This window comes from Mercenaria mercenaria, chromosome 12 (assembly GCF_021730395.1).
Source record: "Mercenaria mercenaria strain notata chromosome 12, MADL_Memer_1, whole genome shotgun sequence".
In the NCBI taxonomy this organism is placed as follows: Eukaryota; Metazoa; Mollusca; class Bivalvia; order Venerida; family Veneridae; genus Mercenaria; species Mercenaria mercenaria.
Window position 1 is genome coordinate 43,084,996 of NC_069372.1, and position 22,915 is coordinate 43,107,910.

The window sequence follows — 22,915 nt, forward strand, 5'->3', positions numbered from 1 at the left end:
TCATATTTCGTTTAACTGAGTTTGTTTTAGATGAATTTACGGCACGTTGATTAACTAGAATTTAAAGAAAGCTACCCTTATATATCACCTAATTTTCAGAGTTTGGCTTAGATTTCTTTTCAGGCCCTTTTTACCTGTATTGCATAAGTAACTAAAGATTATAAATCATCAACAGAACCCTGTATCGGAATTAGTTTAAGGTTCTGACAATATTTCTAGTAATATAACAGACCTGACATGCTTTGTTCTAAACACGTTCTAAAACAGTCTTTTAAATGACATCTTGGTGCTCCCTTTTTAGATAAAGTAGATAAAGCATAATTTCTTTAAGACATTAACAAAGACAGAAGATCAAAATACCATGACTTACTCTCTTTTCTTTTGTCAAGTTCATATTTATAAAGAATTTAAATATACCATAAACAGGAACATTTTTATGTTAAGCAACCGTAAAAAGAAAACATTAAAGAGTTATGAGGTAGTTTATCTATGGCAAACTCATGTTTAACCTTTTACAAGTGTCTCTACATCTGTGGACCTAATTCAACGAAAATTTACATGTCATATAACAGCTCTACGTCTTGTTTAACGCGAAGGTTGGGACACGCTTCACCTTTATATAGCAATAGCTGGCTCTCAGATATAAAATATGTAATGTTTTTTTCGGCGTGCCGTATTAAGCACGATTTTATGACCTCGTATGACCTTATGCCGCCTGAATAATGTACCAATTGCTTGGTAAGGTATTCTCGGTATTTTCAGCCATAACGAGAGATTTTGTAAGAGTGGTGCTGATTGGAGGAAGGGCTGAGTCATGTGTGACACTGGGTGAAATGACAACGCGTTCGTCATCTATAACCTCTATAAGTACAGCACCATCGGATTGTATGCGTACCACCTGAACAGGTGTGCGTAACCAAATATTCATCTGCTCATCCGACCATATTCAATAGAGTCTGTTTAGTTAAGTTTTCTTTTTAAGTTATTTCTGTTTTGTTAAGTTTCCTTTCCTTAAGTTTTGTTTTTACAAAAAGGTTATTTGTTTTATACAGTCATTAACACTTACCCTACATTACAGCAACAATTTCTAACCAGTGCAAATCATTACTAACCTGCAACAACATGTCCGATACTGTTAAATTTTAGACTCTAAATTTTAAATTAATCTTACTGGTGAAAACAGTACTGTACATATTCTGAATGATAGACAAATTTGATAATAAGCTGAAGTAGGGCAAGGGCTCATGTTGCTTCCAACAATTCCAGAAATAAAAGTATAGAACGTATTTCAATATTGTTTGCTTACTGTTACCATCTTTTAAGCACCAAAGGCTCAAAGTGGGCTTTTGTGATTGTTTGGTATCCGTCGTGTGTCCCTCCACAATTTCTAAACACAGTCTTCTTCAGAACTACTGTCCTCATTTATACAAAACTTTACAGAGGCCCCTTTCAACATTGCCAGAATATTTAAAATACAGGTTTCTGCCCATATATAACTTGTGCTTCAGTTACATCACGCCGACCATCTTTTTTAAAGATATTTCTTGTTTTCTGATATATGTGAAAAATAAGGGTTGTTCTATAAGATATTTATTATCCCTTTAAGCCGCATTATTTTCCTTTAGTGTTTGATTCTGTAAGTTTCATCAATAAATCAGTTCTTCCCCGCTCCCTGATGGTAGGGCTTAATTTTATTGAGTTTTAACGAGTTTTCTATGCGATTTGGTATTGCGTACGCGCATTCTTATGCGTTATACTTGAATATTCGTATTTCAAACGATCACTAAAAACGGCACTTAAAAGCTAGTTTCCGACTAATACTCCTAAGCACATTAAGGTGTTGGACCCGTAATAGAGTGCCTCCTTTTTGAAGAGTATTCAATTCCTACCATAAACCTACTTTGATTGCAATTTTCAGGGGGCGTAGGTTCAAGCCCCACTTGGACCAAAAGTTTTGTTTCCATATTTTCCTTTTTTTCTCGTAAGATTTTACTTCTTTCAAGACTTATAATGGATGTATTGTATAAAAGTGGAAAATATTCATTTTATAAGCGATTTCTTGCTGTTCAAAGTGAATTTACCTCTGAATAAGGAGAGGCAGAGTTAGACATCTTTAAAAATACTGAGTTACCTGTGGTAAAAGTTCTCTATTTTGCCTTCATTCTTAAGATTACATATTATGAAAGAAATGCAGGTAGGTTTTACTTCTGCCCCAAGGTTATTTTTGAATGAAGTGAGCAAAATTCAACACATACCCAGAGGTTTCGACCGTAATTTTTCAATGTTGGAGTTAGAATTCTGTCTCATTAAATCTGTTTAATTGAGGCACCCTAGAAAAAATGATATTTACAGTTTTATTTTGTGTTTTATAATTGTTTAACAATAGTTTGATGTTTCTTTTATCAAAATTAATGCTGTAATGAATTCTCTGCAAACGTTTAGATAGTGGCCGTCACATTGAAATTTGTCTCTACTTGAGCTTGAGGAAAAACCATAAATTATACATAATTTACAGAAAACGGCATGGTAAAAATTGTTTAAAATTTGCAACACAGTGCGAAACTTTAAGAATATACCGAGCAAATGCCATTTTTTAAACATTACTATTAGTTAAACAGTTCATAAATATACTTTTATAGATGTTCGTATATGGTATTGCAAAACAATAAAAACATTTTTACTTTCCCTTAACAACGTAACAAAAGTCTCACTTCTGTTCGCCGTGTGACGTAATGATACTCCCTGCGCATTAATATATATAGGCTAATCAGGCTAGCCTTAAAAAGGGCCCAACCTTGAAGAAAATGCAAAAGATATGTTTCAGGCAGATTTGACATGGGCATATCTTTCTTTTGACCAACTAAAAGTTGCATGTCATGGCAAGTACCCAAAACTTGTGAATTGGTCCCTGAACACACATAGTAAAATATAAAGTGAAATGTTGCGCTAAACCGAATTTAACTAAATCTACATTTGTTACCCCTGTAAAAAATATTTTTATATATATTAGGGTAAATGGATATTCATATTAGCTTTAAACAACATTTCCTTCTTCGTTTGTCTTAATTTATTATAAAATAGATATTTTTCCTTTTGAACAGGGGTTAAATTACCTCACCCGCTTTGTTGTAATGCCACAGTCCAGATATAAAAATCATAAATATCAACTTCTTTTCGTATTTTGACATCTATTATATCTAAAACAAGAAAAAAAAAACATTAAAAGACTGGTAAAGGGTTAAAATACATTTCATTTCTGACATACAAATTTATGCAGATAGTTTTGTAGAAAAAAAAGTGTTTTTATTTCAAAGACATTTGAAATAATGTTTATCTCGTCTAAAATAGACTAACATTCTTTCAAAATTTGTAATGCTTATCAGTCACAGTACAATTGATATGAACGTTATTATAGAGTGTCAAGATGATATATACAAACTACGTCTATAAACATCTGAAGGTATTGCTAATCTGAAAGTATTCGCTAAATTTGAATTCATTTTAACCTGCTGTTTAAAATACAAATACATGTGTCAAAATAATTTAAGATTTACCTTTACAAAACATAAGCACATCAATTCTAATAAACATATAACCACATTAGGCTGAAACTGGAAATTCTTTATTGCATAACAATTTAATTTGGTCAAGGGTCTATATTATACCCCACCTACTTAAAATACGTATAAACAATGCTGACAATGTCATAATGTACTATTAACAATCCTAACAATATCTATTAAATCACAGTTTCATTCCATCAGCGATAACTTTAATTAAATACAAACTGCACAAAACATCAACTATTGTATATATATATATATATATATATATATATATATATATATATATATATATATATATATATATATATATATGTTTGTGTTATTTCGAAATGGATGTAAGTATTTTCAGCATACTATTTGATTGATTTTGAATAAATATTCCAGTCATAATTCCTTCGTTTGTTTTTACTTCTTTAAATCAGTAAAGCCTATTATCAGTCATCCATATCCAGCTGTTGTAGGTGGCAGTGTGTAGACCTGAACACAAGACGTACTTGTCATTACCTTGGTTGGAAACGTCTTAAAACCTAAAACGTTTAGGTTATCTGCTGTCAAATCTCCAAAAAGGTGAATCAAAGCCTGTTCACCTGTTTAAGATATCTCATATTTTGTCAGCGCCTGCATGAAGTTTCTCGTAAGCGTGTATTAGAAATAAATGCTTTCAAAGCTGTCCCTTTCCCTATTCCGGATACTCTAGATTCTGTGTCACATCCTGTTATTGCACATATAGACCTTTTTGTGTTCTGTGTTTATCCCACATTTTAGTTTTAGTTTTGGTTACAACGACTGGAAAATGTCTTTATTGCGCAGCGGTCCGGGCTTCGATTCCCGACGCAGTCGTCTTTTTTTCTTGACTTGGAATTTTTAAAAATATTTTAGAAACAAAAACGAATATTCTAATGTTCAAAGTATGACCAAACTTCAATTTGAAAGAAAGATATTTTTTTGAACCAAATCTGGAGGTTAGTGCGTTTCAAGAGATATTATGTTTACCGATTTATCTTAAAGCTAATTGTTTGAGTATACGAAAATTCAAAGTAAGGAATAAGTTCCATACTTTTAAACTGTACATTCCATTTTGACGTCAACTTAAATTCATTTCCAGTTGCTAAACAACCGTTGTAGATACAGTTAAGAGGCACCAGACACCCCCTCTGTAAAATGACACTTATCCGCTTCCGTACATTTATTTTTCAGACAAACCTCTTTTTCAAAAACAATTCACTTTTTTCAAATTGTGTCTCTTTTCTAATAATTTCAAGTTGAAAATATCATCAGTGGTTGTTCTAAAGGTTTATATATACTCGTTGTTAAAAATGTATACCAACAAATTGCAATAGCACATGTGATATGACCCGTTGACCTCTGAAAGAATTTTAGGCAGTTGTCCTTATACTTAGTCGCATAAACAAGTTTAAAATAAATAAAAACAACTTACGGTTTAAACTTTCCCTGTTTAAAGCATCAAACTGCCTGCGCAATTTTGTTTTAATCTTAAGAACTGAAAACATGGCGATGTAGAAGTTATCGTAGGCCGTCATTATTGCCACGCGCTAACTGAAACACGCTAATATGGTGTTCGCGTTTGGCCATCGGAAAATCTTCAAGTGTGTTCTTGTTAAAATTGCTAGGCCGATTTTATGCAACTTTTTGTATTAAGTTTCTGCGATCATATTCTTTCAGATAGTATCAATTTATTTTCCTTTGCAAAAAGTTCAAGTTTTTGGAAACAATCTTACCGTGCTTTTAAATACAATTTTCCTGTGTGTTTCTGTTATTAGAGTTATTTATTTCATATTGATGTATCTATGGTATAGATATAAAAGCAAAGAAACCGGCAATTAACTTTTAATTTTGTGAGGTCTGCTTCTTTTTTTTTCTTTTAAAGAGTTATTATCATTAAAAATTCTATTCTATTAACAACCGTTTTTCATTATAACTTTACGCATTAAAATCGCCAAGTGTGATCTTCTCTTATACGGCTGTAATAAGAACTACTACTACTACTACTACTAATAATAATAATGATAATAATAATTATTATTATTATTATAATAAAAACAACAACAATAACAATAAGAATAATGATAATATACTTTATTTAACGACGGTAGCTCATTAAGACGAAACATGGACGTATAGATACATAATATTATACATGCAGATGTTATTTTTCAATAAATTTTCAAAAACGTATGTACGTACGCATACATAGGCCAGATTAGCAAACTCATGAAATTTGCACACCCACGCCGCCAAAGTGAAATATAATACATAATATGGTACTAAACATATTTATTCAATTAAGAAATATATTTTAATTTTTCGTCCACTGCCAACCAGTTTATCCATATAAGCATATTTTAGTCATTATTTTATATATACATTAAATTACATCCACGCATGTTAGCCCATTCATTCTTAATATCTATGTAGTTGTTTTAAACGCTGATTAAGACAACTCTACGTCTCGTTTAGTAGGAAGGTATGAACACGCTTCACACATCCCCTCTTTTGATCATATCTTGCAATAAGTAAAAACAACGGCTTAACATTGTAGTTAGTATGTAACACCGGCGTAAAATGTGTAATATTTATTGCGGATATAGAAGGCAAAATTAAGGGCTGGTCCATAAAGTTCTTTTTCTGTATTAACTTTGTACATAAATACTTGTAAACCTTAATCAAATCATTTTCCCTTTAGCTTTAAATTCTGTAAAATGTTTATCAAAAAATAAAATTAACTCGCACCATGCCATTATAGGTTAAATTTTAATGAATTTTAAAAAGATATAATGAGTAATTATATGTCATCTAATGTAGTAGTCAATATGCATTTCGCCAAAATACGTGTGTTTTGAACGATCACTTCAGAAAATGGAACCAATAAGCTGAAGGCTCCGCCAAATACACCTAAGAAAACTTTAAGATTCATTAATATACTATTATAAATGTCCGTGTATGGGAGTAAAAATGTACAATTGCGAAAAACAAACACATGTATCAACCCTTGAAAATTGTTCCCTAAATTTCCGGTCACAAGCCTCCTTTCTGTTTGCCGAGTCACGTGATGATATTCCCTACGCATGGATATATAAGAGAGTGTTTTTAAGTTTGTCTCAGCAGGCCTCCAGGACTATCGGACCTCATCGCACATCCGCGCGTCTTTCAATGTAAGTAAAATAAATTCATATGTGTACATTGTATTTAGTAGCAGAACATATTTGTGAAGAAGAACTGTATCCACTTTACTTCTACGTGTTTCTGTTAAAAATATTTATTTCATATTCATGTATTTCAGGAAAAGATAACTGGCACTTAACTTTAAAATTACGGATACCTCTTCATTTTCTCTTCATTTTTTAACACAGATTTTTGATCTTACATTGATGTCAAGACAATAAAAGGAAATTTGTCCTTTTAATAGTTGTACATACATAATGTTATTTTTAGCTTTATATAGGCTATCGTTGTTTTCGCTTTATAGTAATACAGATTTTTGATATAGAACTAAACACTTGTCTGCTAATGACAACACATAATAGAAAAATGTTTTGATGCTTTATCTATATACAATCTATGTTTTCCACTTTCTATTAGACTGATTTCAAATATAGACATAAATATAGGTCTACATATGCGAACAAATGATAGCAAAATGTGTTATATGCTAAAATACATATAGAATCTATTTGCTCCTTTTAGTGATATAGATTATATATACTTTAAAAGAAAATGTCACGGGGAAACATGACGTATATACATATTACAAATAAACATTTTATAGACAATTGCATATGATAAAAAATTTGTATATTTTTCGAAGCAAAGGTCATACATGAAACAACATAAATTTAACGGCAATTCTTAAAACGGTGTTTATGTACTACTTTTAACAAGCAAACCATTGTCATTTATTTACAATTAGTTTCATTGTCTTCATTAAATTATCATTTATACAATATTAAAGCATTTTGATTATATATATTTACAGTGTTAGTTGTTATCATATAAAAGTCCATGAGAGATTTAGTAGATAATTCTTCATGGTCCGAATCAGATGATAATGTACCGACTTGGAAATGCATTCAATACTGGCCGAGAGTCTGTTAAAATAGTAATACAATCTGAGAAATAAAGTGTTTTTCTTGGCATTTAAAATTTTTCCATTGCTAGATGGTATTTGTAGCCTATTAAGAATGCAGTTAGGAGCTATCTAAAATAATAGATGACAGTTTTCATTGGAAATACTCAAATCAAAGGCATTTTAAGTTTTCCTTTTTTGTTTTGTAAAATACTGCGAGTTAAACTTCTGTAAAGTAGCAGGGCCTAGTGGTTAAGCTGGCTAATGTCAAATCACTTGCCCCTCGCCGATATCTTCATGTGAGAAAGCTATTCAGCTAGCTTATAGAAAATCGGTTGTCTACCCAGGTACCCGTCAATATCTCTATACCTGAGATAATGCCTTGAGGCACCTGCGGTATTCCTTCACCATCAAATGTGAAAAGTCACGAGACGACCTATATTTTGTTAGTGTGTCTCTAACCCCAACCCCTCTCGCTCCCAAGAAACAAAACATAATGAGGTTACTTTCAGGTAGAAACAAGCAAATAAAAAACATCACTTTTTTGTAAGTTAAATAAATAGTAAAATGAATATCATCAAAGTAATAGGTTTTCGTTGCTCCACTTTCGCGAGTATTATTGTTCGTTAGTTCTTTTTTGTATTTTTACGGAGCAATAAATAAATGAAGCGTTTCTATGATATTTCAGAACTAGTCAACATGAATCCAATTCACGTAACATTGATCTCTGCCCTTCTGGCACTCAGCACCGCATATAAAGGTAAGTATAAAAAAACGCTTTAATAAGTAGAACGAAGGGTCAATGACGGTATTAACAAGAAACAGAAAATTTTTATATTTACTTCCCGTAGAAGGAGTGATAACAGTTAAATGCCTTTAAAGAACGTTATATCATGGAAAAAATGACATACTGTTGGAAGTTGTTGACTATTTCTTTTACAGTGTTGATATTTTCTTATAAATCTGCAAAAAACATGTTACAAAAAGCAAACCCACTTAAGGGTAATGGTTACCAGTGCTACAGTGCTAAGTTTTTGTTAAGAAATTTAGGCGTAATGCACTACTGATACCATTCCATTTATACGGAGATTTATATGCTAGTGATGGCCCATGATTTGGGTACATAAAATTCTATTCTATTCTTTTTAATCTTTACAGGTGGTGGCGGCGGCGGTGGTGGTGGCGGAATGATGCCAATGATGCCGGGCGGCGGTATGGGTTAGTCTTCTTCATTGTTATACCCCCACCAAACATGTTTGGAGGTGGGTATATAGGAGTCAGTTTTGTCGCGTCGCGTCCCGTCCCGTCCCGAAATCTATTATCTCAATTATTGCTAAATGGATTTGATTCAAACTTAAAATAGATGTTCAACCTTATCACCCACATCATGTGACACAATGTGCATAACTCTGACACCAAGTTTTCATGAATTATGTCCCCTTTTACTTAGAATTTAAGGTTAATTTTGTTGTATTTTCACTATATCTCATTCTGATTGGCTTAGAGCCAAAGGGAAGTAACCTTTTTTAACTTTTGTACTGAGTTTCTTCCCCTTAAATTCCATGAATTAGTCTATTTTTGGAAATCCTATTTTTAGATTTTCAATATTTTTGGTATTTTTCTAACTTTTTTATTATCACTCCTATGTAAAAAGTAAATACATTTTTCTGTGGTTACATGGGTCGGTAAGACACTTTTTTGTATTCACTGTTAGTGTATCTCTAATATTAGAGATTTTTTATACTTACCTCATCCCTCATCCAGGGCACATAATTACACTAGTATTACTTATATGTGGAAGCCCAGGATGAAGTACTCCAAAGACGAGTAAACTTCTTTTTAAGTTTTAAGCTTTTTTGACATTTTCATATTATTCTAAGTATTTTTAAGATTACTTATGGTTGCCATTCTTCTGTGACAAGACTGTATGGTGGGGGTATGAGTCACTCCTGTGACAGTTCTAGTTTCATCTTGATTTCGCACAGGCGCAGTTAACGAACACAAAATAGAATATAAACCGATATTTATAAATCATAAATGCAATGCATCACGTAAGGAAACAAAAGCAGATGAAATCTAATGCAATTTTATAATGTATCAGCATAATTCTTGTCTATTTACATCTCTTTTTTAAGTATGAAACCATTTATTAAAAAAAACAACAACAAAAAAAAAACAACAATTAAATCACATTTAACATAACAAAAATGTCGCATACACCTTTTCTATTTTTATGGTGTTTATTTTTTATATTCAGGCGGTATGCCAATGGGAGGCGGCATGATGCCCATGGGCGGCAAAATGGGTGGTGGAATGATGATGCCTATGGGCGGCGGTGGTGGTATGCCTATGGGTGGTGGTATGCCTATGGGTAGTGGTATGCCCATGGGCAAAATGGGAGGCGGCATGGGAGGTATGAAGCTAAACTTAAATTGGTTATACTTTAGAATATATTTTTTATATGAGTATAATAAATAAGTGAGAATGTCATACAATTTTATAAAAAATTAAAAAGAACACATAAAAAGTAGTAAATGAATATAAAAGAATATGCTTAATAAATAATAGATGATCTTTAAAGCGTTATGCAAGCTTTTATTTCTTTCGATTTTATCTGCTTTAACCGAAATGCATTATCATAATTTAGGCATGCCAATGCCGATGCCAATGCCTAAACCTATGCCAATGCCTATGCCAATGCCGAGACCAATGCCAATGCCAAGGCCAATGCCAATGCCGATGCCAATGCCAATGCCAATGCCAATGCCAATGGGAGGAAAAGGAGGTAAGACTTTTCTATTTAAAGAACTTATTCTGTTTTTATAATATACTATTAGTTCAATTTAATTTAAAAGTGTAGAATACTTTCGGATGATCAGAACTGTCGCGATATATTTCTATTTGCATTTTTTTAAACAGCAATTACTTGATGAGCATTTTAATGAACTTTATCTTTATTGTAGGTATGGGTGGTGGAATGCCAATGGGCGGTGGTATGGGAGGCGGAATGCCAATGGGCGGCGGTAAAGGAGGAATGGGCGGTGGAATGCCAATGATGCCAATGGGCGGTGGTATGGGAGGTGGTATGCCAATGGGCGGCGGTAAAGGAGGAATGGGCGGCGGTATGATGATGATGCCTATGGGCGGTGGTATGGGCGGTGGTATGCCAATGGGCGGCGGTAAAGGAGGAATGGGCGGCGGTATGATGATGCCAATGGGAGGTGGTATGCCAATGGGCGGCGGTAATGGAGGAATGGGCGGCGGTATGATGATGCCAATGGGAGGTGGAATGGGAGGTAAACAATAACTTTAACGTCGATAACATTTGTCTGCTAGATTAGAAAATTTAGAAGGACTATAGTTTTATAAAGAAACAGGAAGGAAAAAGGTACACAGGCAGTTGTATTTCTGATTTTATCTAGATCACGCAAATGAAGATTTAATAGGTCCTGTACGCTTACTAATCTGCATGTCCCGATTAAGGGAAGATCACAAACATTGAGCCATGGTTATTGTGTATTTGTTTACCACCATTGGGTTAACGTCGGACTGACTCAGTTTAAGTCTAATGGCGACTTAGAAATTGCGAGGGACGATTCATAAACCAGGTGTCCATTCAACTAGGTAGGCACCTGTGTGGAAACACCATCCTTCCATAAACAGCTGGGTGGCTATCTCATATATCAGAATCAGCTATAATGTGCAACTGATTCGAAGTCAGCCAGTTTAAAGGTACATCTGACAGTTACTTTCTAAAGGTTTTTTTTTTCTAATATTTGGGTCATTTTGTTGATAAATTAAAAATAACTAATGATAATTATAGGTGACGTGTTCGTTTTATATTTATTAGATGCTCTAATGTTTATAAAAGCAAAATTATACAAGAACACCCAAAATTTTGAATCTTGTTTTAAGTTGAAGCCTGACATAATTTTCTGTAAATTGCTACCAGAATTTATTTTAATACAACCAGAATGATGGACCTTTAACAGAAGAAAGAAAAAACAAACAGGCAAAAAACAAGATAATGTTTTCCAAACGTTAATAATTACTGTTTGTGAGACATGCTTGATAAAGCATACACTTCATTTACGATATGGAATTTGAATAGACCTACAAATTCTTTCTAATAAAAAAAAAGAAACAACAACAAAAACAAGAAATCAGTTAACATAGGCACACATGCAGTAAATTTCCTAAGTTCCATGCCTATACTGAACAACTGCATTTTGTGGTTTGTCCAGAACCGGCTTAACTATAATAGAAATTTGCATAAAATAAATTGAGCTAGAATGCCACGGCGTACATCCATAACGAAAACATGAAACGGAACACGTGAAATAATTTGCACATGACTTGTTTTCGTGCAGTATATCCTCAATCATGTCTTATTAATTGTAGCACGTTACAATACAACGTATTTCCATAGCTTTTTTAAATGACATCTTGGTTTTAGCGCGAAGTGAGAGTTTTTCTTCGGCGCCAATACTACACTTGTTTTGTACTCAGTGCAATTTCTCTCTAACCATTGCATGTATTAGATCGAAATATCACACAGTGCTTCTCTGTCGTGAAATCACATACATGATCAGGTTACATAACCGAATATTTGAACTGATTATATAGTATTTCCCTTTGTGTACTTCTATTTAATCTTATTAAAGTTTTCCACGCAACTCTAAAGCAATATCTTAGGAACAATTACGTATGATATTGGACTAAAATTTCAAACAATGCTTCCTACCTGAAAGTGTTATTCACATATCTAATTAAGTTGTTGGATACGTCGTGGTTGAATTTAGTATAAATTGAGACCATTTTCAACTTAAGAAAATTTGTTAAAAGTTTTGCGTGCACCTATCAAGCTGTATTTAAGTAACATTACAAGTTCACAAAATGCTACTATCCAGTAAAACTCAAGATGACTTATTAAGTTGTATCTAAACAACTACATGCACATATTGTTAGATTAAAACTCCACAGTTTTCCCAGGATCTTCCGCGTGGTTAAGGTCTCTGACTTCGAATCACTTGCTCAAGTTGATGCAGTATCGAAACCTTGCTTAGGTGCAGAATTCTCCATGTGATGATTTACGGAAGGTTGATGGTTCTAACTAGGTGTCCGCCAATGTCAGAATTCTTTACTATCAAAAGGTGCTTCAAACAATCAGACACTGCTATTATATCAGAACACACGTTAGCAGTAAAGATTAAGACTTCTCAGATATTACATTAAGATAATTAGGCTTTTATCGGAACTTTGAAGTATTAGCATCAAATATAGTTTTCATAGTATGCAGAATTGAATTTATACTGTTGTGTTGCTTGTCATACGTTAAATACATTTAAAGACTCCAAAGGTTGAATGACATTAGAAATAGCATGCGTGGTTATTACAGAATTATATCTTTAAAATAAGTTGTGCCAATCTTTTTTACAAAAGGGTAACACTCTACAAAAGCGTATCACCAACATGAAGGTACATATGCTTGCAGTTACCACAATGCACGCCGTGAACTGATCATTTACGAACTGTAATATCATTTCTAGAGAACAGTATTTTAACAATACCTGAAAGTTCTTTCCTATGGGATTCGAACTATTGATGTCATCTGACTTCGCGTAGGCCTATCTCTGACATTTTTTATTTTCTTAGACATGATTCTATATTTAATCGATGATATAGTATAAGGGGCATAAGGTGCCTATTTTTTTGTCGGGCAATTGTATTGAATGCTTATATGTTAACATGAACATTTACACCTCTTTCTGACCGTATGTTTTCTTTGATCCCTGTTTTGAAAAAGAAAAACCAGAATAAAAATAAAATCGCGAAAAACAACAATTGCTTTTCTATTTTAAGGCCGATAGTATATTTACATACATGTACATATATTACTGCATTTCACTTTCTTTCAATAGGGAAGAAGTATTAATCAACTTGGACCAGAAAAAGGACTTTCCTAGAGATATTGGCGATCTTGTATACAATCAGGAATTAACGCGCTTCTCCTCATGGACATGTACATTGGCGTATCATCCATAGCAACATTCACGTGTACATATTCCACGCATGCGCATTAAATCAACACTTACATCAGTCTCGGACCATGGACACTGTGCTAAGTACATCGCTATGCCGTGACCAGTATACTGTTGTATTGACAAAACTAATATATAATTGTATGAGATCGACTTATTGCCGGATGTATGTTGTGACAGTGTCCCGCTGCCGTAACCATGCCATGTGGATAAAAAATACTCTATGTGTTGATGAACTAACTAAGCCTGGCTTATACGCCCATGTTCTTGTCTTTTATGTTTCATTTGTGACTTTATATAGGAGTTATGAAAATAAAATGTAGATGCATTTTGAAACCGTTTCTTTTTTCTTGCACCTCAGGACCAAGATGTTCTTAGTGTGAACAGATAAAACACTCAGCTTGAAACATCTTGAATACATGAAGTAGTCAGCAACGTTTGACGTTAACACAATGTGTATGATAATAAAATCTTAGGTAAAGTACATTCTACAACGAAAGCGACACATTTTAAGAGGATATTGCCAACCAAAGCAAATGTTTTACAGGAAATGATATCAGAAGTATTTATAACAACAAAACAGCTGTGCAAGTGATTAAAATGTCTAAATGATGAATACAGACACTTTTCATACAGACAAATATAAGTACTTCTTTTTAACAAGTATAAAGACCGACGTAAGCTCTTTATCATGATAATAAGTATTTACTATCATATCATGTAATATGTATCAACATGTTTGGCCTTTGATCCACTTCTTTCATTGTATTCGATTAATCTACAACCTATATATCTGGATATATAGTTTAAAACTTCCCAAAGCCAAGGTACCAGGTATAAAACAAAGTTTTTAAGATCTGTCTCTGAATGCAAAGTTGTATTTGACTGAAGGCTGAGATCAGAATCGGCTCATTTTCAGCAGAAGTTAAGAAAATTGGCTTCAAACTCAGTTTCAAAACACTTGATTCCGATTGTTCGTTTCTCAGCAATACCTTAAAGCTGAACAATGACAGGCATAAACTGTGAACTGGTCTCCTGCAGCCGTCACGTTTTCCCTTTAATTGCTTAGGTCAAAGTTCAGTTACACCATGATCATATAGACATATGTCTGCAGTTCTACAACAGCTATCTGGATGGTGTGAATGAAACCAAAACAATGTTGTTTTCAAGAAAACAATCTTATCTGAAACGTTGCCACATTTTTTCCTCCCCTCCAATGGATTTTCAAGTGTAAAATATCAGAACTGTACGAGTCCTTCCGAAACTGAAATACGGTAACATGTTAAGGACAAAAAAAAACCGAAGCTAAGTGCAATGTATTGATTAGAAGATAATAAACTCCCAAAAGTTTTCTGACGTTTTTGTTTCAGTTGAGAGCGTTTTAAGTGATCGTGATCATCTTACAGCTAGGAAGATAGGGTCATTGTTGAAACATGAAGTTTGAACACAATCAGCGTTATAAATGACTCTTGATAGGTATTTTAAAAGGGTATAAACTACAAAGGGACTTCTTGCAAATGCTGGAGTCCAGTGCACAATCCTATCAAGGATAGCAGTAATTAGGAAAAAAGCAGACGAAGTGGTAATACTGCCTGACTATGAAACCAGAGAACGCGAGTCCGAGCGCCTGCTCGTTTATACTAAATTACTAACATTCGGATAAGAGCCCGGTTTATGGTCGCTTTACATCTAACACGCTAAAGAACTAGGGAAACTTCAGGAGCGTCTTCTGTATCTTGTACTGTCAACCCTTTAAAATTACTGGCAGTGCCCTGGAGGAGTTGCCCATATGGGCTATCAGCGGCGTCAAAATTACAGACGAGTACTTGGGGATATGCCTCATTTTTTAAATTTAAACATTTTGCAAAAGCTAGTGTTCATGTCTTCAAGTAGCCCTGTCACAAGCTCTTGTTCTAACATAAAACGTCTGGATGTTTTTTTTTAAATATTTTTGTTTGGTTTTCACTTTTCTCATTTAGGTATAATAATAATAATAATAATAATAATAATAATAACTAGAGCTATCACTAAAGGTGATGAATGTACCCCCCGCATGCACTGACACAGTACATTGCAATTTGATGCACACAAGATTGCATAATTATGTGGACTGTATGTATATAGACTGTATGTATACAGTATAGTAACAAAAAACAAAGTCCCATAACTATGCAGAATATTTATCTAAAAGAATGTAACATGCACCATGCACAACTAGGGTTGGCACTGATCACTTGTGTGAAGTTTCATTAAATTGTGTGTAAGGGTTTGGTAGATTAGGCACGCACAAGATTGCATTATGCAGACTGTATGTACATAGTATGTTAACAAGAAACAAAGTCCCATAACTCTGCAATTTTTGTCGCTGAAAGAACCTAACATGCCCCATGCACAACTACTGTTGTTACTGATCACTTGTGTGAAGTTTCATTAAATTGTGTCAAGGGGATAAGGAGAGATGGTGCGCACAAGATTGCGTCTACGGACAGACGGACAGACAACCTGAAACCAGTATACCCCCCTTACAACTTTGTCGTCGGGGGGTACAATAAATTATCATTATCATTATAATTGATTTATTATATTTATAATCATTTTTATTTTACTATACTATCATTACCTCCACCACCACCATCAATATTATCATCATCTATAACAGCAGCAGCATCAATATTTTATTCAATAAATAAAGCTGAATATAAATGCATTATACATACGGATAAGACAAGTGGAATAGGAAACGACGCAAAAATACAGCAAAATCTAACGCGAAGACCCTTCAGTTTTATTTAATATATCGATTAGGAAAGAAACTTTCAATATAATCTCGAATTTATCTAAAATACTGACTGAAACGAAAGGTAAAATCAATGAAAAAGAGATGTCTGTTCACCAGTAAGACGACGGGAAGTAAAGAGTATGTAGCTTTTGGTAGTGTAGCCACGAATTGATACTATTGCAGTTAAACTCTTACCCATCTTTATTCATATCTGTTCCATAAGATTTTCTAAATCAAACATCCAAAGGATGAAACAATGCACTCGGATAGTAGTAGATGGCCCCTGGCAAAACTGAAGTTCGAGAAATGCCTAAATATAGCATAATAAAGCATGGATACCCATGATTTTAATAATTTCTTTCTGATGTATATGACATTAGCTAAAACCTGTGCACAAAATTGAAAATTTAAGAAATTAAACCAATTTGTCATGAAATTTATTCCTAGTTTGCTTCAATTCGCACTTTACAAAGCCGGATCCAAAATATGACAATACTTCTACAGATCTCAGTCAATCCCTGTCACAGCCTGATTCCGATACACAAGATGTTTCTTCATTTGTAAAGCAAATACCCTGCATAACTGAAGCATCTGAAAGTAATGTTGAAGCAGAAAAATATCCGGAATTTAGACTTAAAAGCACATGGCAGCCCCCAAGACAATCTGTTGGACTTGAGACATTTATATAAAATGTTGAATCTGATATATCAAAATTTGAACCAAAGTCGAAATGTCAAGATAACCTCACTAAATCTGAAAAACAGGCTCTTAAGTCACTGCGAACAAGAACTGACATTATTATCAAGCCAGCCGACAAAGGATCAGCAGTAGTAATTATGGACACAGAGCACTATTTATCAGAGGCCGATCGCCAACTTAGTGATACCAGATTCTACAAACCACTTGATCACGATCCGACAGAAGAATTTGCTGCGGATGTCTCCAAGTCACTCGACAAACTGTTTGATGGGGGCTTCATTAGCGATAAAAATTTAGAATATCTATCGGTTCCGAATCCCAAGGAAGGAAGGTTTTATCATCTTCCAAAAATTCACAAAGCTGGAAACCCTGGCCGTCCTATCGTTTCAGCCAATGGACACCCTACAGAACGAATCTCAGAATTCATTGATATGCATCTCAGACCACATGTAAGTAGCCTACCGTCCTACGTGCAAGACACCACTGACTATTTGAGAAAAATTTATTCCCAGCAGGTACCTAGCGACACTTTACTGGTCTCAATGGATGTCACGTCATTGTACACAAACATACCGCATGAGGACGGTATTGCTGCATGTAAAGAAGTATGGAACAACAGAAGTGTTAAGATCCCTCCTACTGAAATGCTAGTGGAATTGCTCACGCTGGTTCTTAAATGCAACAATTTTGTGTTCAATGACAAGCATTACCTTCAAATTCAAGGTACAGCCATGGGAACAAAAATGGCACCTTCATACGTGAACATATTCATGGGCCGTCTTGAGAGGCAATTACTCTCGACGGTCACATTGAAGCCGCATCTATGGTTACGCTTTATAGACGATGTGGATATGCAATGGACTCATGGCCGGGAATCTCTTCAAACATTCCTTGACCATGCAAACAACTTTCATCCATCTATAGAGTTCACCAGTGAGGTTTCAAATGAAAGACACGTGTTTCTTGACACAGTATCAAAGCTTAAAGATAACAAAATTGTTGTTGACCTGTATTCAAAACCTACCGACACCCACCAGTATCTTCTCACCACAAGCTGTCATCCTAAACACTGTTGCCAAAACATTCCCTATAGTCAGGCACTGCGAATCCGCAGTATATGCTCAGACACAGAAACGTATCAAGAAAGAACAGAGGAGCTATCAAAACACCTCCTAAAAAGAGGCTATTCCTCAGACTGCGTTCTCGCTGCTACCGAAAAAGCACTTGCATTCTCAAGGGAAGAACTGTTACAATACAAACACAAAACAACTGAATCAAGCAAACGCACACCTTTTGTGGTCACGTACCATCCAAATCTGCCAAACATACGTGCAACTGTAGACAGACACTGGCCTACAACTGAGTCATCACAGCGGCTCAGTCGTATGGTCCCTGAGAAACCCCTCATCGCATACAGAAGGCCTAAAAGTCTGCGAGACATTCTAGTTCGGGCCAAAGTCAATTCGGCTACAGACACAACCAGTTCAGGCCAGTCAGGTCCTTGTGGTGCCCCAAGATGCCAAACATGCACTACCATGCCAAGCACTAGTACATTCCTTTCCTCCAATGGAAGCAAATCTGCAGTTAAAGAAGTGGCTAATTGCAAAACAGAAAATGCCATATACCTTATGACATGCAGGAAGTGCAACAAAAAATATGTCGGGGAAACAAAACAGACGCTAGCAAGCGAATGAATCTCCACTGATCTGACTGGAAAACACGCAAATTCAATCGGTCACCGGTAGCTGAACATTTTAACATGGAGAGTCACACCTTTGCGGATATCCTACTATGTTGCATTGAATTCAATGACAGATGGACGGATAAGCAAAGAAAGGAAAGAGAAACCTACTGGATCCGCCGTCTCAACACCTTACAACCTATAGGCATCAATAAGGGAGACTAGATTAGCCTGCTGAAGCATTATTTTCCCCACTAAGATTAAAAACACAGATACTAGAAGTTCATTTTAGCATATATTAAATCACTTCAGGCAATCGGACATAGTTTTTAATTAACATCGACCACAACATAGATTTTCTTTTTACAATACCTTCTCTGTTGAAAACGGCGTTAAACACAAAACCAATGAACGAAATCCTCAGGAAAAATACAGGGAACCAATCAAAAACGCTCTATTTTTATAAAACCGCTATTTTTATTTATCACTCGTTCTGTTGATCGATATGTTCATTAAGCATTTATATATCAACTATACAGGCGGTATTTACGCCGTTGCTGTGTTGTTTTGATTTATGCTACCCTTGAAAAAGGCTTTTTTAAAAAGCCGAAAGCGCTCGGGTTTATAATTAAACTTTTGACACTGTTTGAACATATATTTTTTCTCATACTCTCTCTCTCTCTCTCTCTCTCTCTCTCTCTATATATATATATATATTCACGTGTATAAAATAAATTATAATGTAAGTAATATATAAAATAAACAGATATTTAGGTTTGATGTTTGGAGTCTCAATATGCCTTTATAAACAAAACAATGTGTTTGCAATAATAACAAACTGAAGGTTCTGGGGCATATATATTTGTTCAGTGTATGTATGTTCGTAGCGCAAGCCTGTTCCAATCCTTAAAACACATTCTTCCATCTCTTTCTATGTCAAAAAATACCCCCGTATATCCAGTACATATCTGTAATTAGAAAAGATTAATTCAGTTTTAGATATTTCCCTGTCATCATACTAGTAACAGGTGTATTTGAAAGAAAATATTTTAAAGAGCTATGTACTTAACAGGCCAGCTTCAGAAGCAGGAGTTCACGGCATTGAAATGTTGACAGGACTTTTTATTCAGATAAATTTTAAAATTCGTAGAGGAAAAGTTCTTGTATTTTAGGAAATATCAGTCATTCTGTGTCTTCAAATGTCTTAAATATCTTAAATACGAACCCGGAAGAGACTTTTCAAAACAGTTTTACCCGGAGCACCTGTACAATTGTTCCCGAGCGAATAGTCCGCTTCAGTAAAAACTCAATTTTCGCCAAAAGTCAGCAAAATATCACCAATACCACACTTGAGAACAATGCACTAACACTTTATCTATCCGTTTAAATCAAATTCGTCCCAAATGCCTTTTCAAATCTATCGAAAATTGTCTCTTTTATGTCACAGAAAATTTTGCCACGCTAAACATAGGTGTACCACCACTAAGAGCCACATTAGCCTCTCTAGCCTCATCCTACAAATATAATATAATTACAATCACATCATTAAATATTAAGTAGAAAAAAGTCACTGTATGACCATGATCCATTCTAAATTGGTTTCGATTAATCTTAAAACTCATTTACAAAGACATGGTTAAATGCCTCCCGAAGCCAAAGTTCCAAATGTAAAACAAAGTTATGAGATCTATCTCGGAATGCAGCGTTGTCTTTGGTTAATGAGAGGGCTCAGATTAGGTTGACCACAAGCTAGCGATGTAAGACTTGGCTTCAGACTCTGTTTTATAACACTTGACTCTGTTTATACGTTTCTCAGCACTATCTTAAAACAGATTAATTCTGAGAATATTCATAAACTTAGTTTCACAACCTGAATCCACAGTCAAGTCATAGCTTTACCTTTTATTGTCTAAGTTCAGTTACAACATGAGTATATAAACACATGTCTGCAGTTCCACTTTATAAATAGGAATTCAGTTGTATAGTAACTATACGTGTTTTCTTGTGACTAGATCTAAAGGAAACATTTGCAAATGCTTTTCAAGGCTTAGAAACAGTAGCTTCTGAGACCCATTTTCATTTTACAAATTTTGCAAAATGTATTGTACATTTCATCTCAAGTATCGTAAACTGTGTTCAGGTTCAAGCAAGGCCTATTTCAGTTATTTACGTTTAAAATGGTCACTTTAGATGTTTTCAAGTGAAAAAAAGGTTAATAGTTTGATGGTTTATTATCTCCCGATCTTATTCTGACTTACTCTTAATATTACACTTTTTGCTTCGTTTTATACTCAGCATACTGTGATATTTCAGCATCGGGAGATTTTACACATGACCTTCGACCTTAGAACTAAGCAGTCGGAACTTTAACCACTAAGTCTCCACTACCCTAGAGAGGTTCAATATTATAACACAGTACTGAACAACAACCTTAACAATATAATCCTGACCCAGTGCCTATATGAGCCACGTCAAGAGAATACCAACATAGTGCGTTTGCGACCAGCATGAATCCAGACCAGCCTGCGCATCCCCGAAGTCTGGTCAGGATTCATGCTGTTCACTTTCAAAGCCTATTGCAATTAGAGAAACCGTTAGCGAACAGCATGGATCCTGACCCGACTGCGGGGATGCGCAGGCTGGTCTGGATCCATGCTGGTCGCAAACGCACTATGTTGGTTTTCTCATGGTGCGGCTCATATATACCAGCAAAGGAATCGCCCAATAATACCTTTAGATATTCTTGGAAGTATGCTTTTGAAAACATTCCTAAAATATGGCCAATCTTGATATAATTACTAGATGCGCGTCCATATGATACATGGTTAAATGTTGCTTCTTGACAATGCAAAGCTAAATAATCTTTCAGATTTCTTTGGGTTGGGTGTGACAGTTTCCACCCCGCCACACCCACCCACCAGAGTTGGGGTGGGGGTATAGATACTACACAATATCACCAAGAAGAACAAGATAAAAGAAACTGAAAGTGTAATTGCCTTTGGCTAGGAGAGGGGATGGGTCGATAATTCTAAATAAAATTCCGGATCTAACATGTGTTCACATCATGACCAATCTTCCTTTAACTTTCTTGACTCCAGGTCACATACTTTTCGAGGTACTTGAGACACAAAGCTTGCGGAATGAAGTCCCAAATAAAACCCCGAATGTACAGCGTAACATGCTGAATAATATCTTTAAATGGTTTCATTTAAGGTCATATACTTTTTAGATATATGCGACAAATCTTTTATTCCCTTTGTGGAAATCTTTTAACAAGTCAAGGACCATAGCTTTGGTTTAGCTGGGGGAAATACCAAGTAAACCAAAGCCGTACAACTTCACATGCTGAATAACAATCAAGTAACATTTCATGACTTATGTCAAATACTAGTCTTTTTGAGATGCATGCAACACAACTTTTTTTTATCTTTCTGTATATTTTGACTGTCCATGGTCATAACTCTAGCCTAACTGACAAAAGCCCGTATTTTAAGTAGCATTTTATAAGTTTTCATGACTTGTTCAAAAACGTTTTGCAATACCTCCAACACAAACTATTAGTCACTTTATGAATACGTTTGACTGTCTAGGACCATAACTCCGGTCTCGCTGCGTTAATCCTCAACCAATATAAGATCAGATGCAAAACTTTACATGCTGAATAACATTCCTATTACGTTTCATCACTTTAGGTAAAATGATTTTTTGATGCATGTGCGACAAAAATATTAATAACAAATACATTTTTAGATATGCAAAAAACAAGTTTGGACGTACGGACGCACGGACATATCTTGAACATAGGTAAAGGTGCTATCCATCCACTCCGCGCCCAAAACAATTTTGGCGAGTGCGCAAATCCGCCCAACATTCCGCAAGCAGATAAAAGTCATATGGCCTTCTGACAGGAAAGATTTGATATGACATCGTTCAATTAAGAAGGTGGCTAAAAAAACCCAAAAAAAAAAACAAACAAAAAACAACAACAAAAAACAACACTTTCAAGCTTTATCCCAAACTGCCACAAGTTGGTCAGGTGAATAAACTCATTTAAACCTACTCGCA

The 22,915-nt window shown here is 34.7% G+C and overlaps 2 protein-coding genes across 3 annotated transcripts; both read left to right on the plus strand.

The window, feature by feature from the left end:
- Positions 1–6,664: 6,664 nt before the first annotated feature.
- On the plus strand, positions 6,665–14,027 carry LOC123533300 (uncharacterized). 2 transcript variants are annotated; one of them, XM_053519877.1, is made up of 8 exons: positions 6,665–6,739; positions 8,339–8,410; positions 8,809–8,868; positions 9,908–10,063; positions 10,298–10,435; positions 10,614–10,871; positions 10,935–10,946; positions 13,572–14,027. In XM_053519877.1, exons 2-8 carry the CDS (start codon positions 8,350–8,352, stop codon positions 13,583–13,585), a joined length of 699 nt encoding a protein of 232 aa, XP_053375852.1. In that variant the 5' UTR covers positions 6,665–6,739; positions 8,339–8,349; the 3' UTR covers positions 13,586–14,027. The 2 variants fall into 2 exon arrangements, with proteins under 2 accessions (XP_053375852.1, XP_053375853.1); XM_053519878.1 differs by having other exon boundaries at positions 8,809–8,862.
- Positions 14,028–17,306: 3,279 nt separating this feature from the next.
- Positions 17,307–18,863, plus strand: LOC123533368 (uncharacterized). The gene has a single exon (XM_045315011.2). It carries the CDS (start codon positions 17,307–17,309, stop codon positions 18,861–18,863), a length of 1,557 nt encoding a protein of 518 aa, XP_045170946.2.
- Positions 18,864–22,915: the final 4,052 nt, after the last annotated feature.